Below are 22,494 nucleotides of genomic sequence, written 5' to 3' on the forward strand. Positions count from 1 at the left end.
TAAAGAAAAAAAAATTTTTAAAAATTTTTAAAAAAAAAAAAAAAAAAAAAATTACTACCCACATATGCATATGTAAACTTCGACCCGAGGCAACGAGAGCGAGAGAGAAGGATAGAGAGGGTAGCTTGTAATTCTTTGGGTGGATTTAAAGCGTGTCCATTCATCCTAAAGAATGGGGAAACTCGATCTTCGAGATAATTATCTTTAGAAGAACAAAAAGTTTCTCTCCCACCTCTTGATGCATGGGTCACGCGTCCTCGCACAGGAGAGCCAAGTAAGTTTCTCGCCAAGCGCAGAGCGGAAGGCAGGAGCATAAGGGGAAGTCTGGAAGAAAATTTTCAGCGTTTACCCCATAGATCAATTTGCTCGGCTGGCATATATTTCGCTCTAACGTTAAGACTTTCGGATACGTACTTGTCGCGTGTTAAATATATTGCACGAAATCAATGCAACGAGGCGTCCTCATTTTACGACGTTCGTCCACGCCAAGACTCCGGGCTCGGCAAAATTCACGATCAGCTCGTAATTGTAATTAACCGAACGATTTATCGAAGCACGTCAAGTCGCTATTCAAACTCCGAGCGCTTTAAGGATCGTAAATACGGTCCACTAAAATTTAATACTCAATCTCGATACCAATCAAATATTAATTCGACCCACTGACGTCCCTTCGTTTGCCTCTTATACGTATTACTCGTATTTCCCTAGTTGCTTCCCCTTTCGACACTTCGATGCCGAAGACCGTAATGGAAGCGCAGAGAGGCAGGTTGAATAAGTTTCCTGAAAGTTTAAATAATTTAATAACCCTCGAAATAGCCAGCGTTGAAATTTCATGGATTTTGCAAAAAAATCGATTTACCTGTTAATTAATTTTTTTCTTTTTTTTTTTTTCTTTTTCACCTTGTCGATCATCTCAAGTCTCCCCGTAGGGATATACTCTTACTGTCTTTCTGTCTTCTTTCCTCCTCTCTCTCCACAGGCAGAGACTCTCTGTCCTTTTTCTTCTTCCTTGTTTTCCACTCTTAAATCGTAGTCCAAGGCAAACTTAGTCCAATGTCAATTTACTCCCAGCAGACGTATCACTTTCTGTAGCTAATGTCAAAATGTCCGTCAGCAACGTTACTTTTACGAAGGGAGCTCAACCCGTCATTGGTTATCGTTAAATCGACCGACTTCATTTATATATCCGGGACGTTAACCTATCGAGGCATCGCGCGACTGAAGGGTTCCTTCTAATATCTGGGATTAAAAAAGAAGCATGACAGTTAATAAATCTATGGAGATTATGGTAAAGGGATACACACTGTATCGTTTAATGTCAAACCGAATCTTTAACAGGCTGCGTATACAGGGTGGGATTAAATTCGCAACTCGAGTCACTTTACAACCAATAACGTCTGCTTAACGAATTGTCCGCAGTCACGTGATCTCGAGCCTTGCGAACCTTTTGGAGCGAAATTATTTTCTAGAATATTTTAACACACTTTTTTTCGTCTCAGCGAAGCTCAAGGCTCTTTTAAAAGGGAATATAAAGGTAGCTAACGAGCTGTCCGATAAGCGACATCCAGTTTCCCTATTCAGAGTGTAATGTAACGTATCACGTGACACGCGTGATTACGTGAAACGGTCAATCTGGATGGTATGAAAAAAAAAGGAGGAAATACAGTGAGACCTATTTTTTATCGTACACGTGGCAAGGGCAAACAAATATTTTAATTATTTTTTGAAAACATTTTTTTTTTATTCTCGTATAAAAACAAAGCTTCGAATAGCTTTCGGACGAATCCTTACACTCGGAATGAACGAGAATCCTAGCGTATGGAAACGTCAAATCAAATATGCTTTTCCATATGTAAATTATTATACACGTGGTTGATAAGGGGTTGAAGATTTAAATGAATCGTATTATTAGCCTCTTGTATGCGGACAACAATTTTTCGGAGCATCCCTCGTAATATTTCATTCAACCCCACGCACGTCAAGCGCACAAATTACGCCGAGGAAATTCCCGTTTTACATATTTTCAAATATACCTGCCTTCGGACCGAGGTCGAAGATTTAAAAAACTTGTACTGGAATCTTTAGAAAATTTGTACATTCTAAGCACTGTAACTGTCGCTGATTAAAATATCTCTCAGTGTATAGGGATTTTGGCACGAACTATAGTACGTCCGCGTAACTAGTGCGGTTAATTGACGCGAGTAACATTTAAATTATGCAAACAACACGTAAGCATCCGGGAAGCTGGTGGCGCGTAAGCCGTACATTACGGACTCTGTAATTTACTAATTTTCGTAAAGTCTCTCGGCCACGTTTCTTCGGGCTTTAATCTCACGAGTCGCGAACGCTCTTCGCACTAGGGAAATGTACGTAAATACTTGGCAAAGTAGAAACCGGGGATTGGACTTTTCGACTGTGAGAGAGAGAGAGAGAGAGGGAGAGTAGGAAGGATCTTCCATTACAAAGCACTGCTTTAACTAAGAGCATTCCATCGGGGCAGAACCCGAAGATCGCTTTAGTCTCTCTTGGCTTTCTTTCATTTACATCGCAAGGGAGCCAGGAGCGGCGGGACTGGCGAGAATGCGCGGGCAGGAAGAAACATTGACAAACTTCGTGCAACAACAGTCCGGCTCATCAAGTAACAGGGATCCTCCGGTTAACTTTAGCTATTGGTTAAAAGACCTTTTCGAGTCGGAGGAAGGGGGGAGGGTCCTGATGGGCGAGGAAGAAAAAAAATAGAGAAAGCAAAACTTTCTCTCGAAAAGAGAGTCGTCCACGTCGCGGACGTCGATTTCGACGAGCAGACGTCAGAGAGAGGAAAAGACAAAAAGTAGATGATAGGGAAAAAATATAGCAGACTTATACCTCGAAATAGCCAATACCCCATGGAGTATGGGAATCGATGAAGATTTCGTTGGTTTATAAACTTTTTTTTTAAATCTCCAAAGACAGTTAATTTGTCCCATTGACGTTTATTTTACAGCACGTTCCACGGATCGAGGTATTATTTGTACGTTTATAGTAAAATTGTTATCTACAATGGCAAAGACGTGCGAATATAGCAGAGAAAGAATAGCAGAAAAATATAGCAGACTTGTACCTCGAAATAGCCAATACCCCATGGAGTATGGGAATCGATGAAGATTTCGTTGGTTTATAAACTTTTTTTTTAAATCTCCAAAGACAGTTAATTTGTCTCATTGACGTTTATTTTATAGAATCCCAAATAGCATAGCATTTTCTAGCACGTCCCACGGATCAAGGTATTACATTACGTTTACAGTAAGATTTCTGTCTACAATTGCAAAGACGTCCGACAGATTGGCAATGGGCTACGAGAGGATATACGGTCGATCGAACGAACTTGAATATGTGTAGCTGATAACTGATAAGCCGAAGCCCGTCTCGGAACGACTGTTTGCAAAGTTACTGCCTCGTGTGGAACGAGTATCGGTGTCGAATGGGTCTCACGTGTTGCGCAAACTTGGTAATCGAGTTTCGATACTCGTAGAAAGATCCTCTGTCAGGAAATTAAGAAAACTTAAGTTCTCCCGTCCAGACATTAGAATCGGTTTAACAAAGTCTGCCGGTACAGGCACTCGGAGTAGGTACAGCCATTCTTCCGCCGAAGGTTGATCTAATTTACGACCCCCACCCAGGAAACTTGGATGACGCCATACCGAATCTTTACATGGAATACACTTTCATGGATGGAATTATGATGAACGGGAACATTTGGAACACCCTCTATAGGGCATCGACTTGGTCGTAATGGAGATACCGGGACGCCTGACAGCGGAGCAACAGATAACTGACAAATGAGTTACGGATGCGACGTGATTCTTGATATTCATAACAACTACAGATCGACTGTCGACGGTATCTGAAAAGTGTATTTTCATAGGAAGTAATATCATTTAAACGAAATACATATACTTTATTTGGTTACAACTATCGGCCAATTGGGAATTTGCACACCTTTTATAAACAAAGTTTTCAGACAGCTGGGCAATGTAGTCATGGCGATATTAATGGCGGTGTCCGCACATTAATTGCCATCTGGAAGTAATTGCCCGGGTGAATCTTCGCGGTTCCTCCTGAATATTTGAACTCGCTGAATATTGGATGCGAAACTCAAACGAGAGGCTCTGTAACTTTTCAAGGTAGTACATTCCAACAGCATGGGTTATATATTATTTAACGTTCCAAGTGAAACTTTGCCTTTTTCTTTACTTTTTATATGACTCGAGATTTTTCCTAATAGGGAATGACGCTCGCCGTTCTTTAACCTTGGATTTGGGAATCAGCGACTGTTAGCTAGATTTTTTTAGGCATCCAGTAAATCTGAACTTGCTCGAGCACGTGGTACTGTGGGAACGTTTTGCGAGAGTAGCCATTTCATTGGGACTAATATGAAATTTTATAAATGAAGTATCGAACCTTTACTTGAGCACAGATGGATTGGGTCATTTGGATTTTTTGAAAAAAAAAAAAAAAATGTAAATGGGAAACTATGCTATTCTTCGGATCAGTTTCTCGTGGCATTTGTTTTTGTATGTATTGTCTTGTTTTATCAACACTGTGTAAATCAGAGCCCAGAGCATTTTATGCAGAATAAACTTGCAAGTATATTCTGAAAGAGTATTAGGGAAACATGTATTCGGATAGTTTAAAGCTCGTTTACATCGGAACGAGATACTCGATGCGTCTGCCTTCAGTGATTTTCAGTTTGTGCTAGTTTTCATGCCGACGATACTGTAGAGCAGGATAGGATAAAACAGTGAAATGAGCTATTTATATTCGTGAATGGCGAATAAATTATTCGAATTTTCGACAATAACTGGTAAGGGAGAATATACTGATACAAGGGATTCCGTATCTGAAAAATCATAATACCAAGATTGTTTGCCACCATTTGACAAGGATAGAGACCAGGAGACATGAAAAGCGAGAACTTTTAAGTTTGTGCTTTGAACCAAAGTAAAATTATTAAAAACAGAGTCGCGAAGTCGACATATGATTCGATAGAATTAACGGTGGCTAAGTGGCGTCACATAAATAACAACCTTATTCTTCCTTTCTTTCGTTGGTCCTTTCCTTACGGCTTTCTCCGAAAAACAGAAGACCTTCTATTCTTTTCTTCCACTTTCCTTCCTTATTTCAGCCATGTGCCAAATATGGACCTTAACTCCCAGAAGTTTAATACCTAAAACTTTTCCACTTTGTCACTACGGGAAATCTCCAAACTACATACTGTAACTGCATTAACTGTTGCAACGCTCGGTGCGTAGATGGCAGCACTTGTAACATCCTCATACAGATAATATTATTTTGAAAAATTTGCATAGTTGCTCAAGAAGTTTCACGACAAGAGACGTAAGAAGCAACTATAGCAACCTGAGCTCTAAGTATAGAAATCAAGAAGAATAAGACGTTATCGACTGAGAGTGTCGCGTCGGTAACTGATTTTTATCTTCTACTGTTAAGCGCTTCGACGTGCTCTCATTTACCATGCGAGTATAATGCAAATGAAAATCAGAGATCAGTACGGAGATGCACGACTAAACCGTAGCGGCGAGTCCGGAAGTAGGATTTTATGATCATCGCCTCCGTCGGTAATGCGAATCCCGTTTTCCATTGCAATCTTAAATTCGAGCGCAATCTTAAAACCGTAGCGTTGTGTATCTCCCTACTCATCTCTGTACTCCGTTTCCTCTCCTTTCACCGCTTCTCGCCCTTCGAGACAGTATTAAAAAAAAAACACGTAAGTAATAGCTATAAGAAGTTCGTGTCCCCTCTTGACTTATTCTCACGACGAAGGATCGGACTTTGGAGTAAAAGGTTAAAAGCAAACAGTTCCGTCTGCTTAAATGGACTCGATCAATCCGATTGATAGTCCATTTCATTGTTCTCGTGCATGAACCTACGTTATCATATAATTTTACAGTAGCAGACTATGCACGTGTACAACGTACATTCTGCTATAGCATTTGGAACCGCATTGAAGTGGTTGACTACATTGCTTATTTTTTTTTTTTTAATTTTTAGCAAATTATTAATAGTTCAATGAGGGGCAATAAGAAGCACGAATCAATCGCAGCCACTGATCGTTGCTAAAGGATACATTATTGGCTTGTCCTCGATTACAAACAACAGCAAAATATCCAACTTGATCCCGTTTGACTTTGTATTACTATTTTATGCATTGCCGCATCCGACCGACTTCATTAAGATTAAAAAAAAAAAATTTCTCTTGTATCCTATAAATATACCATAAATAAATACAGCAATATTTCAGTTATTAGAATTTCCCTTCAAAAATATGTTAAAAATTATCCTAACGCATATATTGACATATCGGAAGTGTCACAGCTCTAATTATTAAATTCAACAACAGTTGGACCTAACATCTGCCAGCATCCCATAACGTGCAAAATACCAATATTTATATTTACTTAGTCTTTAGCGCAAGAGCCTCCAATTTCATCTTAGGCAATAAAACATTGAAAATAAATTTTTTTTATGATTTCTTTGAAAATTAAAAACCTAATCTTTTCATTTCTCTTACATTTTCATTATTTCTCAAATTCCACAAAATTAACGTAATCGCGTCCGATAACTAGAAAAACCATATAACTACCTTCTCGTGAGTTAATATTCTCCTATTAAAACACCACTGTACCATTAACGTCATAAAATTTCATATCATGTATATTTTCACAGGATCAAACATCAACGTTACTTTTCCCAAGCTTATCGTTCAAGTACACAGACCGAAGGTCGTCCACTTTACTATGCAAAGTTACACGGCATCAAGGAACTTCCCAATTCTCAAATGATTATTTCTCATACTCTTCTCTACGGTACCATTGATTGTTTCATTGTGTACATCTATAATTTCCTGTCAATATTAATCGATCTGATTGAAACCGCGTACCTACAACAGCAAGAACCATCCAACAAGCTTGTTGAACAGCATCCAAAATCAATCCAGAAATTGAGATGGAGTCAATTATCCCAATTCTCAAATGATTATTTCTCATACTCTTCTCTACGGTACCATTGATTGTTTCATTGTGTACATCTATAATTTCCTGTCAATATTAATCGATCTGATTGAAACCGCGTACCTACAACAGCAAGAACCATCCAACAAGCTTGTTGAACAGCATCCAAAATCAATCCAGAAATTGAGATGGAGTCAATTATCCCAATTCTCAAATGATTATTTCTCATACACTTCTCTACGGTACATTGATTGTTTCATTGCGTACATCTATAATTTCCTGTCAATATTAATCGATCTGATTGAAACCGCGTACCTACAACAGCAAGAACCATCCAACAAGCTTATTGAACAGCATCCAAAATCAACCCAGAAATTGAGATGGAGTCAATTAGCCAATTGCACGTTCTAATGATAGCACTGACGTTCATTAGGTTGCGTCCTAATCAGCCATCTATGAACTACCGCAGTAAGCAGGATAATCAGCCGTAACCTATAAACGTCAGGCTGTAAACTGGACGGAGTCCCTAGGCAAAATTCACGAGCAGAAGTCGCTCTTAAACATTTTACCCAGACTACGTAGTGAACAAAATCTATATCTAAAATATATAGTATCCACAACCTTTGACTGTCGATATACTACAGACTGTATGACTGATATTAAGAAAAATGGATATTGACTGACAAAAAAAAAATTAATTGCAATCACGCAAGAGACACGCTTTTTTTTTTAGTATTTCACTTGAAAATCGCATGTTATATGGACCCAAGGAAAGTCGCATTTAGACAAGATAAAAGTTAGGGTTAAAAAACCTTAGGTCGAACAACTTATCAGTTTTAATTAGCTGTCTCATCTACATACGTATGCTTTGAGTAAAATACACCGCCAAAAGATCATGCTAAAGTTGTCCAAATAAAATTGATTTAAAATCGGAAGTCACTTGGTGCTTTGCTAACAACGAGTTGTATATTGACAATATTATCAGGTCGTAATCAGGGATATAACTGTTATCTCCATATCTTCTCCATTGTATTCGTGACCGACTGACATCTTAACACTGTATATATGTAACTGTCGCTTGTGATTTAGTGGAATGATTTTTGAAAAATTTACTATTAAAATTTCATTCGTGGGTGTTTTAAGTATATGGAGTATGTTTTTTTTTCTAATATCACGTACTCACAAATTTTTCTTTATTCCTACTGTTTTTACTACGGAAACTTTTGGAACGTCTGACACCCCTCCAGTACAATTCCATTCACGTGCTACTGGCAGTAGGCTAACCGTCCTGCCCTGACTGCCCATCTGCAGGGTTTGCCAACTGACCTGATCTGACGTTTATATATATATAGTGAATCAGGAAACTAAACTCCTTAGATTGTATCATATTCGAATAGATAATATTTAATCCCAAACGTCGTATTTCCTTCGCACTTGAACGTCTTTAAATATTAAAGTTCTGATTACGCACGTGTGCTATTATCTAAATGAAGATCCTATTTTTTTGATCAGCCAATTGATTACACGCGGCTTAGAACATAACTTGACTTTGATATGAAAAATATCGTTACTCAAAGGCGATAAAGATTATACTGGCTATTCGCCGTATCACATAAATCTAATACTCGACAACCCGATTACATACATAAAGAGCGTATCTGCTCTTTTTCTAATTTCCGTGCGTATAAATGTTTGCCATTTTTATTCGAAGAATTTGAATTTATAACCTTGCTTTTTTCGCGCGTATTCATACGTGACATCGATAGCTGGACGCTATGCATCAAGCCTGATCCGAATAATCCTTAGATTCTTTCGGATGACATTAATGAAAATAAATTGGATTGATTATAGTAGAATAATTTTCAAAAGTTAAAAAAAATATATATACCTATATAACACGCCTGGAAATTTTGGTAATAAATCTTCAAAACCTTCCGTAACAAAAGAAGATATTGAGTACAATTGAGTTTAACGAGTCACCGTAAGTGATGAACGACCAGTGGGCCCCCGTTAGGAATATTTTTGGTTATTCGAAGGAGCAACGGAAAATTTACAAAATCTATATACCGAATTTTCGAATAAGCCGAAAAATAATAATTCACGGTATGGAATATTTATTTTCATTAATTTCGTCGATATCTTCGAGATTACAGGGAAAAAGCTTTGTTGTGTCTAACACGGGAATACCTATGGCAATGATTAAGTCTTATTGATGTCTACTAACTTTTTGCTTGCTTTGATTATTAATTAGCCTCTACTAATGTCAATCGAAATTTTATAACTCGTCCTATCTCCGAGCTCTTGACTTCTGTTGGTTACTTTACTTTGTTTTTTAGCCGATCACGAGTTTTGCGTATGGCCAACGACTGAGAGGCTCGTCCAGCAGTCTCAAAATTAATTTCTATCGCTTCATGCATCAACGATCGTCCTGACTCTTATCTCATACCTTCCGACAAACCAATTAAAACCAGTTCAAAATTTTTTTTTTCACATTCCAGCTTATCTCACAAATTCGCATCTTATCATCCATTCGAGGCATGCAGTTGACTTTTTACATAGTACAGGTCGGTGGAAAAATTTTTTAGAACCCTTATGTATTAAAAAAAAAAAAGTTCGATGCTCAGACTGTACCAGTTTATTTGATCTGATATAAATTTCATAAATTGGTACCGACGACCTTGAAAGTTGCATGCGCGTTTAGGTTTGTAACGAAATACTTATCAAGCCTACTTCAGTCGGTGGAATATTTTTATTCAACTTGATCGTAAATTTCAACTTTATTATACATATCTTTCAATAGTCTCTCTGCGACACTCTTGTACATTTTTTAGATTCAACTGAGGAAGTTCGATTTTAGTTATTTGTAAAAAAAAAAAATTTTCTGTTTACACTTTGAATTTAGGTTCGTGTCTTGGCTGTATTAAATATACTTTTTCTCCTTGTTTATAAAGTTTACCGGATACTGTCAACCGGCATGCGTCCATTTCGTGAACACACGCTATAATGCCTCTGTGCTTTTAGGATAGAGATTAAATAATACTACGCACGTACAGTACTATGCAAGATCAAAGTCCATGCATGCCAAGAGAAGCAAATGCTGTAGAGCAAAATTTCCATGATCAACAAAAGCAGCTGTTCGACGAATGAAACAGCAGCGATCGATCCCCACTCTTAATATTTTTGGGGATGGCTTCTGAGCTTTATACATATATATACATGCGGACGAAAGCACGGCCCTCGACAGTGCCTGGTGAATATCGACCACGCGCGGGTTGGATTTTACTTGGCCGAAAGTGACGTCAGTCTCGCAACGCTATTGGACAATATAAAATCGTAGTTTGCTCCTATTGGTCGACGTCTTGATATAAGCAGTACTATCATGCGAACCTGTTTCAGTTGTGTCGTTGCTTACCCACTGTATACTTGGTGAGTAGAATTTACAAAATTCGATATAATAATATTACTAATCGTACGATACAATTGCTTACGACTAATAACAATTATTAAAATATTTATAATATTGTATAATTGTTTATTTTATACACAATTTACATGAAATTACTTAATTCTCTCTACCCTCCGTCTCAAGTATCTTGTTCGCTTAGACTATTTTTATTGACAATGCGAATTACGTAGTTTTATATAAAACTAACAGTCTTGCGATTTTCCTGTTACATCAGGCAATTGCTATACAAAAGTTCTATGTCGCATTCTTACTGTATATCTATAAATTCCTTATAGGAGCGTCCATGCGCACCAAACTACAGTAACGATCTTTCGAGCCCGTGGTACTTTAGAATTATTGTATTTGCCAAATCAGTATTCGGTTGTCATTACAATGACAATAAGAAATAACAATGATGCCAATTTGACGAATAAAAATAATTTACAGTAACTTATACATAAATAGGTATATGAAATATATATATATATATATATATACACACCGCATTGCATGAATGCGGACATTGCCCAATGTATGTAGGATAGTCAAACTTTATTTTCAACTGTACAACAATATTTATACTCTAGTCGCAGTGACCTTGAATAATGAAAAAATCACACCGCATTGCATGAATGCGGACACAAATCAGTATTCGGTTGTCATTACAATGACAATAAGAAATAACAATGATGCCAATTTGACGAATAAAAATAATTTACAGTAACTTATACATAAATAGGTATATGAAATATATATATATATATATATATACACACCGCATTGCATGAATGCGGACATTGCCCAATGTATGTAGGATAGTCAAACTTTATTTTCAACTGTACAACAATATTTATACTCTAGTCGCAGTGACCTTGAATAATGAAAAAATTAATGTTAAACAGTAAAGTGACAATTGGCCTGATGACAATGCTGTTATTGTGACAAGTAGTTAAAAATAATAATAATGGCACGAAGAATTTGAATTTAAAGAAATTTCGTAACCTTATAAATACATTGAAATGTAAATAAATAACGCCGATCGCAAAAGGTGTATACAGAATTTCATGATGCTCTCGCGTATGCGCGTTGGACACGTAAAACGAAATGACTACATCGATTTGACAGACAGGAAACTATCGCGTCTTTAAATAATAAATATGTAACAAGCATTATTTATGGTCCCTTTGTCGCGATACTGTCAGTCACATCGATAACGCAAACCGTGTAGGTAATGTAGCGCGTGCAAAGTTCAACTTGGATGAATAAGAAATGTGCTTGACCTACCACCATTTCAGTCTAACTATATACACAGTTGGCAGAGCAAGTACACTTGAGCAAGTAAACATATCACGTGGTCGTATTTTATACCAAGGGTTAATTTCGTTGAAACGTCAAATTTGACAGCTGTCATTTTAATATCTTAAAATAATTAATTCAAACAAGTTTTTAGGATCTAGTAACATTTGTAGACTCATCTGTCTGTGGATTAAAAATAAACTGGTACTTTACCTAAAGGTTGAGAACTTTGTTTCAACAGTTGAAAATGTGTGTTCCAAAAGCTCGAGATTTTTTAGTCGCCATAGGAAAGTTTGTTTGCCCTGCGCGCGCCGGGTTAATACAGGTTAATCATTATTTCATATATTGTCAAGCAGTTCCTGCCATTCAGCCGGAATGACTATCATAAACCGTGATTGCAACATTGAAGCTGTTGCCAGCTCCGAGAGAAACTGTACTTTCATCAATAGATATATCAAGTATAAATATTTCTTAACGGTATTTCTAATTGCTTTGATCTGCAAGTCGCTTAGTTCACGAGCCAAGATTACACTGTGTAAATTGTTCTTTGTTCGCGGTTCTGTATCGAGCAAAAAAGAAGTACAGTAACTACAGGCAAACGCTGCAGCTCGTTCTACACTTTCAGTTCTCAAGGCTACTCGTAGAGATTGAAAATAAACCGTGAAATTGAGTCTCAAACGTTCTGATATAAATTTCGTACAAGTCTGCTAATGTTTGTTGAACCGATAATTTTGGAAGTTTAGGAAATGAAAATGTCGAAACATGCTATGCAAAGTGTGTCACCTTGAAATTTATATGTAAAAAAAGTATGGCAAAAAAAATGGACAATGTTTAATCTCGACGTACTATGGTTACAAATTAATTGAATTTTTGGTGACACGTGACATAATTACAAATACTATCTGTTTCGTGTATTGTGATAATTTAAATGTCCAATTATTACGTTATACATTTGTAATTAAAAATCATCACTGAGTTAATAAGTTTAGTATCAACAGTCAGACCCCTTATTAAACTTAGATAAACTTGAATAACTCTAATTAAGTGTCGCGTCGTATGACCTTTTAATTAATCGCCAAGTATCATCCGACATTGATTACACGTGTCGATTCATATTATGGAGCCATAAAATTATATATACTTATATTAGAATCTTTATCTGGGATTCAGATAAATCAATTCGATTCCAGGATAAAAACGTGACTGTCACGTGTCTCGTGATTGTATGAAATTAAGGCGAAAGCGAAGTCAACCACGCGCCGGATAATCTGCAGGCAGAATAAGATGAATTATTTATAGTTGTAAAACGTTATCGAAGACTTCGAACCTGGACTTTCGATCTGTTTGATCATTTTGCCATTTTCATTAGTCACTGTCATCCTCGCATAATATTCGTGTTTGATCGCAGCTAACGCACTTGTAGTTTCCATTGCCATTTCGAGTCGTTTCCTTAGTCCTTTGTAATGTTCCAACTTTCTTGAGGACTTTCAAAAAGTCTTTGAAATTCGTCATTACTTTGCTGGCTGTTCGCCAACTCTATCTGCAGTTTCTATTTCAGGTCGCGTGCCATGTCCAACGTATTGCATTCACTGTACATATAGTATATGTAGATAAGAGTTGTTAGTTTACAAAGCGTTCACTCACTATTTGTTTACATTGACGTTTTCATAATTCCTGCTCATTGCGCCGTCGTTTGCTACAAATTGCACGTGGGAATTATGGTTGATTGCGTGACGCACGTTGGGTGATGCTCGTGTAAAATTTCCGGAATGTTTACTGTAGCCTTCGTGTACATTGAGCCTGTAAACGTCAGAGAAGAAAAAAAATGTATGATTATTTAAATTCGCGTAGAAAGCTAAGAGTCGAAAATATAGGTGGTGTACTGACCGTGAGAAAAATTTTTTTCTGTTGCAGAAGAATAGTATGTACAAAGCACTTAACAGCAAGGAAATAAAACACGAGTGCTCGCGGTCAGAAGGACTGCACGCATATCCCGATCACTTTAGGGAAAGCACAGAGTTTTGAATTACTTACCGCTTAATGGAAACTTGAATATTACGTCCTCTGGCAGGATTTGTATATATATTGTACATACATATCAGTTATTAGCAAGCAATAATAATTTATGGAAAATTGAATATTTCCTCCTACGGCAGGACTGTATATAGTGTATATGTAAATTATTACCAAAGAATTTTGCTCTAACGTATCGACCTTCTGAGAATCTTCTAACGTTGGAACTAACAGACACAGGGGCAAATAGTAACAGTTGAATTTGACTTATACCTCGTGTATCGATATACAATCACTAACTCCGAGTGCAAGAACTACGAAACGATAGTAAGGAGGCGAGCTAAAGAAGTCTGAGACAAAGAGAGACCGAAAAATAACCTGAAAATGAAGCCTGGCGCAGCAGACGATATGCCACTTGCCGCGAAACTTCTCACGGCAGGAACTGCGGCCTGCATTGCCGACGTAGCTACGTTTCCTCTTGACACTGCGAAAGTCCGAATGCAGGTAAATGCTCGTAGGGTAATAAAGAACATGTGAAATGTATAAAAGCGAATATTCAATTGTGATTATATTCGTTTGATATTTTTATTAGATTGCTGGAGAAGGCCGTGCGCTGTTGCTCGCATCGGCTGAAGGTTCCGTTCTTGCTGTACGAACGGCTCAGCCAGGATTGCTGCAGACACTTGGAAACATTGTGCGCACTGAGGGAGCAAGGTATGTTGTCCATAATCAGAATGGTAATTTAAACAAGCGAAAGGGTAGGTAAAGCAAACGGATCTTAAATCGCAGTACATAATACTGTGATAATGTCCATTGTCTGTAAGGGTTGTTCATAATCTTCGATCAATTCGTTAACGTAATAAAACGAATGTCTCTGAGTGTAATAAATGATTACGATGAACTTATCTCCAGATGATAAAGAAGATTTGTGCAAAAAGCTTCGAGTCTTTATTATTTTATTTTGTTATTTTTCTTAGTGTCAGTTGCACTGAAATCAGATAAAATTTAACGAAAGATTAAATGTCCAATCCGAAGTCTTAATTGGTTAATCCTTGGTTAAATTTTTACCGATGTCGGTATGATCGACCCTTAATTTTTTATTTCGTACAACACTTTATTTCGTTTGTTTAAAGAAAAAACTATATTGGCAAGTAACTAGTCGAATTTGAAAATCATAACATACAATTGAAAAATGAAATATAATTGATAATACTTCTTATATAATTACTAGCAATTCAAGCATTTCGTTAAATCCGACTGCGTACTTCCCAACTTTTAATTTTGTTCTATTTTTATTTAACACTTCCTTGGTAGATTTTTTTTTTGCTTTCGATTTTATTTTATGCTGACTTTATTTTAATGTTGAATTCATAATCTTGCGTTTCTTATAAGTTTCTCCTCTCTTCCTATTTGACATACCAGAAACTTGGTATCGCAATTGTCCGTGCATTCAAAGTATACATAAAAAAAAGATAAAATGATAAAGGTAAAAAGTCGGAAGAAAAAGAAAAAAAGTATGCCCTGGGGAGTGTTAGCGTAAACTGTGAGGGCGTGAGTTTGAGCGAGGGTGGTTACAGGAGCCTGTACGGAGGTCTGTCCGCGGGACTCCAGAGACAGATGTGTTTCGCCAGCGTACGCTTGGGCCTCTACGACAGCGTGAAGTCACTCTACGCTGGATTCTTCGACGGTACTTCCATCAAACACTAACTTTGATTAACTATAATTTCGCTGAGACACGTGGATTGATGTTTCTGCGAGGACAGATAACGCTCAGGTTTTTTAAAATCCCTTTTTCTCCCGTGTATGGGTGAGTCGTAAACGGATCGACCGAATCCGCCTAATAAATTATTGCTGATCCTCGTATTCGTACAGAACCTGACTGTTGGAGGTTTCAATTGTCATAATTCAAATATGGATATGACGCCAAGAAAACATTTTGACTAAACATGCCCGATGGGATTGGGATAGAGGCCGATAATAAAACTTAATATTCGATGAGTCAAATTTATAACAAATACACGATACGATGTTATTATAAGTATCAATTAATTTACAAGTATCTTGGGGTAGGAACAAGTAAAATTCGATTGTGCAATTTGTCACTTGACGCCATGAAAAAAAAAGCCGAATTGTATAACGATTGAAAATAAATGTCACAAGGCACGTTTACTAACTATACGTCAGTATAGTAAGTATATAACTAACGTCCCTCTCCACGCCCTGAACCTAAACGATTTCTTTCAAGGCTAGTCCGACCTCCACTTCATGCTACTTTATCATGTGATTTTCTTTGACAGGTAATAATAGAAGTGGCTCGATGAACATTGGCGTTCGTGTCGCAGCTGGTATCACAACTGGTGCCATGGCAGTGCTCTTTGCTCAGCCAACTGACGTTGTTAAGGTGCGTTTCCAAGCTGGAAGCAGTGGCAAGACTTCTGTTAGGTACACCTCAACTCTACAAGCCTACAGGAGCATCGCAGTGAATGAAGGAGCTCGTGGATTGTGGAAAGGTCGGTTGAGAAATTACTGTAATTAGAATATTAAATTAATTAGTCAATTGGAAAAATGAATTAGTTAAATTGTTTAATAATCTCTTTATATTTCTGCATCAGGTACATTCCCGAACATTTCTCGCAATGCGATTGTAAACGTGGCTGAAATTGTTTGCTACGACATTATCAAGGAGCTCATCCTGAATTCTGGATATCTGCGCGATGGCATCCCCTGTCATTTGACAGCTGCCACTGCTGCTGGCCTCTGCACAACTTTGGCAGCGAGTCCAGTTGACGTTGTGAAGACCAGGTACATGAACAGCGCACCCGGGGAATACAAGGGCGCTATGGATGCTGCTATTAGGATGTTCGTTCAGGAAGGTCCTCTTGCATTCTATAAAGGCTTCATTCCCAGTTTTGCCAGACTCGTCTCTTGGAACATTGTTCTATGGGTCACTTATGAACAGATCAAGATCCAAGTAAAAAACTTGCATCGAGCTGATTAAATTAAAACTAAACGATGTGAATGTTTGCAAACTATCTTGTGAATCTTATTGTTTTGATGATGCTTTAGATTTCTTATTGACTTTCTTTGGATCGGTTGCTAGCAGCTAGAACAATTAAAGCAGACACTGAAAATTGTATATAGTTTTTTAAATTACTATGTAAGTATTCAAAATGACACTCCATAGGTTTTCTAGGTCAGTATATCCACTTATTGATGGATTCTCTCAGAGGATTTACTGATGCAAGATTAAAAATGTGGAATTTTATCTAGCTATACAGATGTACATTTTTAATTTAAAAACTCTAAATTCTTTGTCACGAGTACTTTAGCGTTATAACTTGATGTATACGTTGCATCTTCCGTCTTTGCAATGTGTGTAGGTATACGACGGGTCGTTGGAAGTTGCTTTAGGCAATAATATACTGCATCTTAATGTTAAATGCTGTAAGCTCATGTACGCATCTGGACAATACATAATATTATTTTTCTTATTTATGTTTTATGTATGTAGATATATACATGTAATAATTAAGTTTTGACCCTCTCAATACAGTAAGGCGCTATGACCAAGGTAGGACGTGTAATAAGACACTGTTCGTATAATGAAGCGTTTCGATTTATAATTTGTATATCTTTTTAGTTGATTACAATATAGAGCACAAATTTTACCAAATGACAGTTTATAATTTAATAATGTTCCAGTTATTTATGTTATAGTATGTGTCTATCGTTGTTTATTAAATGATAAATGATCACCTTGATACTTCTTTATGAAATTAATATATCGATATATTCATAAATAACCATCAATTACTTTAGGGATGATAAACATTTATTTTATTATTTCACATTTGAGTAGATATAAATGAAAGTAAGGCATACAAAAAAACCGCATAGTAGAGTAAATAAAATTAAAACCAAAGAATTGTCATTAATTAAAAGGTATTGCAAGCCATAGTATATTATCTTTGTAGTCCAAGCTATATATCAGTGTTTTGCCTTTGCAGCCCAAGCCGGGCTTTGCGGTGCAGTCAATGGTTTATTTGACTTCAAAATAGCCACTGGTTTGTAAACTGGCATAGGCCTTGCCTTTGGCTCAGCCATTTTTCGAAGTAGAGCTTTTTCCGCCTTTTCCCTGGCCAATCGCTCCTCTTTTAGCCGTCGACGCGTTTCATCCTCTTGACATTCCTTTTGCTTTAATTTTTGATCAAATTCGCGCCTCTCCTTGGCTCTTCTGTCTGTCTTCAATATAGGCGGCGCAACATGTAAATTCTTAGGCAACAATTTAGTGTCGGCTGCACCTCTATGAACAATAGGCGCTGTTTTTCTGTTTTCTTTTTCAGCCTGTAACTTTTCAAGCTTTTCCGCCCTTTTCTTTCGAAGTTCTTTCTCCCGCGCTTCAAAACTGAAGGGAACCGCTGATGTCGACTTCTTGTGCGTATTTATTGGTCTGACCCCGAAATTGGATATCTCAACATTTTTGAAACTGTAACCACAAGTTTGTGACTGATTGGATTCTAAAATTGGCATTGTTATCTTATTGAAACGTTTCTTGACTGTCAGTTGTGATGTATTTGAAGTTTGCAAGACTGATGGTTTTGATGTACGAAGGTCCACTGGCGTTGCTTTACACTTGTTCTTCTGATTTGCTTCATTTGATGGAATCGCTTTACCATTAATGTCTCGGTTACTTGTAGCAAATACAGTTGTACGTACTCGAGTCTTTGATAAGAGTACAGGCGAGATGGGCTGTGTAGGCTTAAGACATTGTTTAGTTTTGGCCAGAGGACCTGGCTCCTTATTCTTTGTAATACCTGTCCTGAAACGCTTTGGAGTTTGATTTTGGAATTTGCTAACTGCTTCGGCAAGGCTAATATACTGATTGGTCCTTGTTCGATTTTTTGAAAGACTATATCTTCGATATTTACAAGTCAAAAGTGTTGGATTCGCTACCGATTTTCGAAGATTAGCAACTGATCCTCTATTGAAGCTGGAGGTAATTGTTGATTTTACTGGCTTTGTTATTTTTTCAACTTCTGTTTTATCTTCAACTTCTGTTTTATCTTGTTTTCTAGATTCATCTACAGCGTCACGCACAGTTTCAGTTTCTGCAGGATGAATCATTTGCAATTCTTTTATAATGTTCTTCTTGCAGGAGTAGCTTTCTGAAGGTGTTATCCCAACAGATTTTCTAGGCTGTAATTTAATACTACTTGATGGCTTATAGATGCTCACATTGTGTGATCGTCTGCTTTTTCTTTTAGATGATAATAATTTTAACTTGCTCATAGCATCTGCCAAAATATCTTCATATGTGGATTTATTTGCTACTGTAGAATTACGATGCTTTTTCATCAATGGCATTACAGTCACAGGTGTCTTCAAATTTATATTTACGTCATCTTCCGTATCCTCCTTCTTAGATGGTACCTTACTTGTAACAATCTTGCTAGGAGATGCTGTGGGTGATGCAACAGGAACACTTCCAGTACGTGACTTATCCAAACCAGTTACACTTGATGAACTTGCTTCAACTTCATCACAGTCATTTAAATGTGGCTCAAGTTCTTTATGTTCATAGTCAAAATAATCTTCGCATAAGGGTTGTGGACTTGATGTAAAATCTGTCCACTGTGGGGCATTCCACTGATCCATCTTGTACACAAATGTACAAATATGAAATATTTCAATGGACCACTAATGGACTCTAAAACAATAATAAAATTTTTCAATTGGTTTAATTTGGAGGACTGTATTGGCACACCAAATCAATTAAAATCCCAAATATAAGAATGGTCAAAATTTACCGAATTATCACCCTAATTATTTGTCAAAACGTCAATTGAAAAGTAATGTATACAACAAAAAGAAATATCATAGTTCAAAAAAATTAGTTATTCATACAGAACATTTCTAACATATATTTTCTCGAAATTCATAAAATCTTTCTTGTAAACATGCAATATCATTCGAGTAATTTAAGTATATTTTTGATTAATCTAATTTAATCGTGGATGCACAGGACGATATCATGATGCTAAAAATTAATACTTACAGAGGCTTAACGCTGGTGTAATCAAATTCTTGTTAGTTTATTTGTTAGATGTCTCACAAACTTTTAATTTCCTTTGCAGGAAAAAGAACCGTTGGGTGCTTTTATGAATTCCGTAATATAAACACCCGGGCATTCAACTGCCTGACGATTCATTACAATTGTTTAACGGACATATCCTGTAGGCTGAGAAATTTGAAAATTAAACGTCAGTGATTGGCCCAACAAAAGGGCCTAAAGAGACCAATAAACATGTAGCATCATATACACGTGTTTAAGGCCCATTCTCAACTCTAAGATTTGTGAGTGCCGATGGTAAGTGCACATTCGAAGCAAAAGTAAAGAGCAACAGGTAACCAATGGGTAAGATTATTTGGGCCTGATTTATGACATAACCAACTGATGTCTATGTCCATTGGTCGTTGCCTGCTGCTCGCTGTCTTTGGTTTGAATGAAGCCCTACATTCACCGAAAGCGCTGGCCAAGATAACTCTCGACCAATAATGTAACGCGAATTCCTGTGGACACTTGTATCATTGGCCCACAGTTCGCACTCAAGTGTTCCATTAGGCGACAAGGCTTTAACATGAGAAGGCGATTGGTTAGAATGGAAACACCAACTGGAAAACAGTCAATAGAATGCTTGATACGTCAAATATATGGACGTCCGTCACAACCTAAAAATTTAATGTTGTTCAGCGGTACTTTTAAGACAAATAATATGGATACCTACATGCAGTTTAATGTGATTTCAAGTGTCTAATGTGCTGGATAATGAAGTATATCGCAGTTATTCAATTACTTTGACACCTAACAGAAATATTTGTAACTTTAGCTTCAATTTTTCAGTGCTTGCCCTTGCATCTCATCCTAGTAACTTGAGTTATCTAAAATTTTTTGAAGAAAGATCTAAATGGATCTGACACATGTTCTTTTCAAGTGTAATATAAGAAAATGAATAATACAAAATGGTCTCTACAGCGTTTAGGGATGCATTAGCTACCACAGCTTCATGTTGTACAATTCTACAGTTTTTAGCTGGCATGTAAGTTTTTTATACATATAGAAATTTAAACTACCTTGAATATAATGCATTACCGCATTTTATTAACAATTGACCCTTATTTAATTTAAAAATTTGTTAATAAAATAAACATTTGTTTTCAGATTAGTATGCCAAAAAATTGTTAAGAAAGGAACCACGGGAGAAACATCTGGATTAGCTTTTGTGACATGCTTTATGTCGTAAGTATTCATATTTCAAGATATATCTCTTGATAATCTACATAATTTATGAATTAATAACCTATTTAAAGAGTCTTTACTTATTAAATCATCAAAAAACTGATATTCAAAAAAGATTAAGAAGAATATATTGTTATATTATAGCTTAAAATTATAACTCAATATGTTTATTGTATCATATTTATATATCAATATCAATAAAATATAGCTTCATTTTATTGAGACAGATGTCATTGATATTTTTACATGTACGTGTCACTGATAAGTTCATGTATTTTACACTTCCTATAGTAATTGGAATGAATTAACTGATATCAATTCATGCATGCTGTTTCTTTCCAGACACTTGATAAAACAATAATTCTCTAAGTTCTTAAATTACTTACTATATCATTTATACCTTGGTTAGTGCTATCTCATTAATATTTGAATTTCTGAAAATATCTGTCTGTATATTAAAATAATGTTTTTAATTAATTATTAAAACAGTAACTAGTCTTTTTGTTTCAGATGTAGCCTATGGTTACTCTATGGGATTTTGAAAAACGATTCGTTTATTGTTCTTGTAAACGTTTTTGGAACATCCTTACAACTCAGTTACACATTTGTTTTCATACTGTACAGTGTGAAAAAATCTGTTGTCATAAAACAATTTGCAGTGGCTATATGCTTTGTCACTGCAATGTATATGTACTCTTTCTCTGAACCAGATAAAGCATTAGCAACAAAATGGACAGGACTTTTGAGCTGTGGTTTGACCATTATATTTTTTGCATCACCATTAACCATGCTGGTAATTTATTCATTCTATCATTATAATCGACAATTGTTGTAATACATAGAAGAATATTAGTTGTCTTTCAACATGCATTGGCACACATTATTTATAAATTTCTATCTAAATTTTCTATATTTCAGGCACATGTGATGAAAGTTAAGAGTGCAGAAGGATTGCCATTTCCAGTGATTACTGCCTCACTGATTGTATCCTGTCTATGGTTTATTTATGGGTGTATTCAAGATGATCCTTTCATCAAGATACCAAACTTTCTTGGTTCAATATTGTCAGCCTTTCAGCTGTCTCTTTTTGTAATTTATCCTGGTAAAAAATCTGACCAAATACGACTCGTCTAAAAATAAGCCATATCGAATATATCCTATTTTTATGAAGATTTTGTTAAACAATATATATATATATACACTGATATTTATATTGGACTGTTCACGAAACTAAATGTGATACTTCATGAATCTATTACAAATATTTTAATAATAATGCCTTTTTTGGACTCAAAAAGCATTATTACATCTAATGACAAAGCATAGCTCACTAAGAAACTATATAAAAATATAGAGTATATTATTTTATAAGTCTCATAGTCAGTCCAAATTATTACAGTGTAATTAACATATAATGTAAAATAATACGAATATTC

General features: G+C 36.3%; 4 protein-coding genes and 2 long non-coding RNA genes across 12 annotated transcripts in view; 2 read left to right on the forward strand and 4 right to left on the reverse strand.

Annotated features, from left to right (window-relative positions):
- The window catches only part of LOC107269371 (lachesin), a 124,785-nt gene extending 116,458 nt beyond the window's left edge, over positions 1-8,327 (reverse strand). For both annotated transcript variants that reach the window (XM_025086665.1, XM_025086662.1), the window contains exon 1: positions 8,191-8,327. In XM_025086665.1, coding sequence (XP_024942433.1) covers positions 8,191-8,312 — 122 coding nt within the window. In that variant the 5' untranslated portion in view covers positions 8,313-8,327. The remainder of the gene's footprint in view (positions 1-8,190) is intronic.
- Positions 8,328-10,239: 1,912 nt separating this feature from the next.
- Positions 10,240-17,252, forward strand: LOC107269374 (mitochondrial uncoupling protein 2). Its single transcript, XM_015743140.2, has 6 exons — positions 10,240-10,433; positions 13,663-14,265; positions 14,354-14,475; positions 15,339-15,448; positions 16,059-16,271; positions 16,374-17,252. Exons 2-6 carry the CDS (start codon positions 14,146-14,148, stop codon positions 16,757-16,759), a joined length of 951 nt encoding a protein of 316 aa, XP_015598626.1. The 5' UTR covers positions 10,240-10,433; positions 13,663-14,145; the 3' UTR covers positions 16,760-17,252.
- Positions 10,519-11,794, reverse strand: LOC107269378. Its single transcript, XR_001538055.2, has 2 exons — positions 11,324-11,794; positions 10,519-11,049 (listed from the first exon to the last, which is right to left on the reverse strand). It is a non-coding gene; the product is annotated as an uncharacterized LOC107269378 (long non-coding RNA).
- On the reverse strand, positions 12,796-13,775 carry LOC107269377. The gene is made up of 3 exons (XR_003060167.1): positions 13,636-13,775; positions 13,393-13,548; positions 12,796-13,337 (listed from the first exon to the last, which is right to left on the reverse strand). It is a non-coding gene; the product is annotated as an uncharacterized LOC107269377 (long non-coding RNA).
- A 319-nt stretch (positions 17,253-17,571) lies between the features above and the next one.
- On the reverse strand, positions 17,572-19,958 carry LOC107269370 (targeting protein for Xklp2-like). Its single transcript, XM_015743129.2, has 2 exons — positions 19,817-19,958; positions 17,572-19,468 (listed from the first exon to the last, which is right to left on the reverse strand). Exon 2 carries the CDS (start codon positions 19,414-19,416, stop codon positions 17,749-17,751), a length of 1,668 nt encoding a protein of 555 aa, XP_015598615.1. The 5' UTR covers positions 19,417-19,468; positions 19,817-19,958; the 3' UTR covers positions 17,572-17,748.
- Positions 18,616-22,402, forward strand: LOC107269375 (sugar transporter SWEET1). Of its 6 annotated transcripts, none has more exons than XM_025086680.1 (5): positions 18,616-18,757; positions 19,896-20,858; positions 20,981-21,058; positions 21,569-21,851; positions 21,977-22,402. In XM_025086680.1, exons 2-5 carry the CDS (start codon positions 20,782-20,784, stop codon positions 22,190-22,192), a joined length of 654 nt encoding a protein of 217 aa, XP_024942448.1. In that variant the 5' UTR covers positions 18,616-18,757; positions 19,896-20,781; the 3' UTR covers positions 22,193-22,402. The 6 variants fall into 6 exon arrangements, with proteins under 6 accessions (XP_024942448.1, XP_024942449.1, XP_024942450.1 ...); XM_025086681.1 differs by lacking the exon at positions 18,616-18,757 and adding an exon at positions 19,501-19,610; XM_025086682.1 differs by lacking the exon at positions 18,616-18,757 and having other exon boundaries at positions 19,989-20,128; positions 20,361-20,858.
- The last annotated feature ends 92 nt before the right edge of the window (positions 22,403-22,494 follow it).

The sequence above is a fragment of the Cephus cinctus genome, unplaced genomic scaffold (assembly GCF_000341935.2).
Source record: "Cephus cinctus unplaced genomic scaffold, Ccin1 Ccin1_scaffold0638, whole genome shotgun sequence".
NCBI lineage: Eukaryota > Metazoa > Arthropoda > Insecta > Hymenoptera > Cephidae > Cephus > Cephus cinctus.

Bases quoted from the DNA above. Each gene is read 5' to 3' on its own strand.
- LOC107269374 (XM_015743140.2), top strand. From the start codon at position 14,146: ATGAAGCCTGGCGCAGCAGACGATATGCCACTTGCCGCGAAACTTCTC. The intron at 14,476-15,338 runs GTATGTTGTCCA...GGGTGGTTACAG, and splicing joins GTGCGCACTGAGGGAGCAAG to GAGCCTGTACGGAGGTCTGT. The intron at 15,449-16,058 runs GTACTTCCATCA...TTTCTTTGACAG, and splicing joins CTACGCTGGATTCTTCGACG to GTAATAATAGAAGTGGCTCG.
- LOC107269370 (XM_015743129.2), bottom strand. From the start codon at position 19,416: ATGGATCAGTGGAATGCCCCACAGTGGACAGATTTTACATCAAGTCCA.
- LOC107269375 (XM_025086680.1), top strand. From the start codon at position 20,782: ATGGTCTCTACAGCGTTTAGGGATGCATTAGCTACCACAGCTTCATGT. The intron at 21,059-21,568 runs GTAAGTATTCAT...TTTTTGTTTCAG, and splicing joins TTTGTGACATGCTTTATGTC to ATGTAGCCTATGGTTACTCT. The intron at 21,852-21,976 runs GTAATTTATTCA...TCTATATTTCAG, and splicing joins CATCACCATTAACCATGCTG to GCACATGTGATGAAAGTTAA.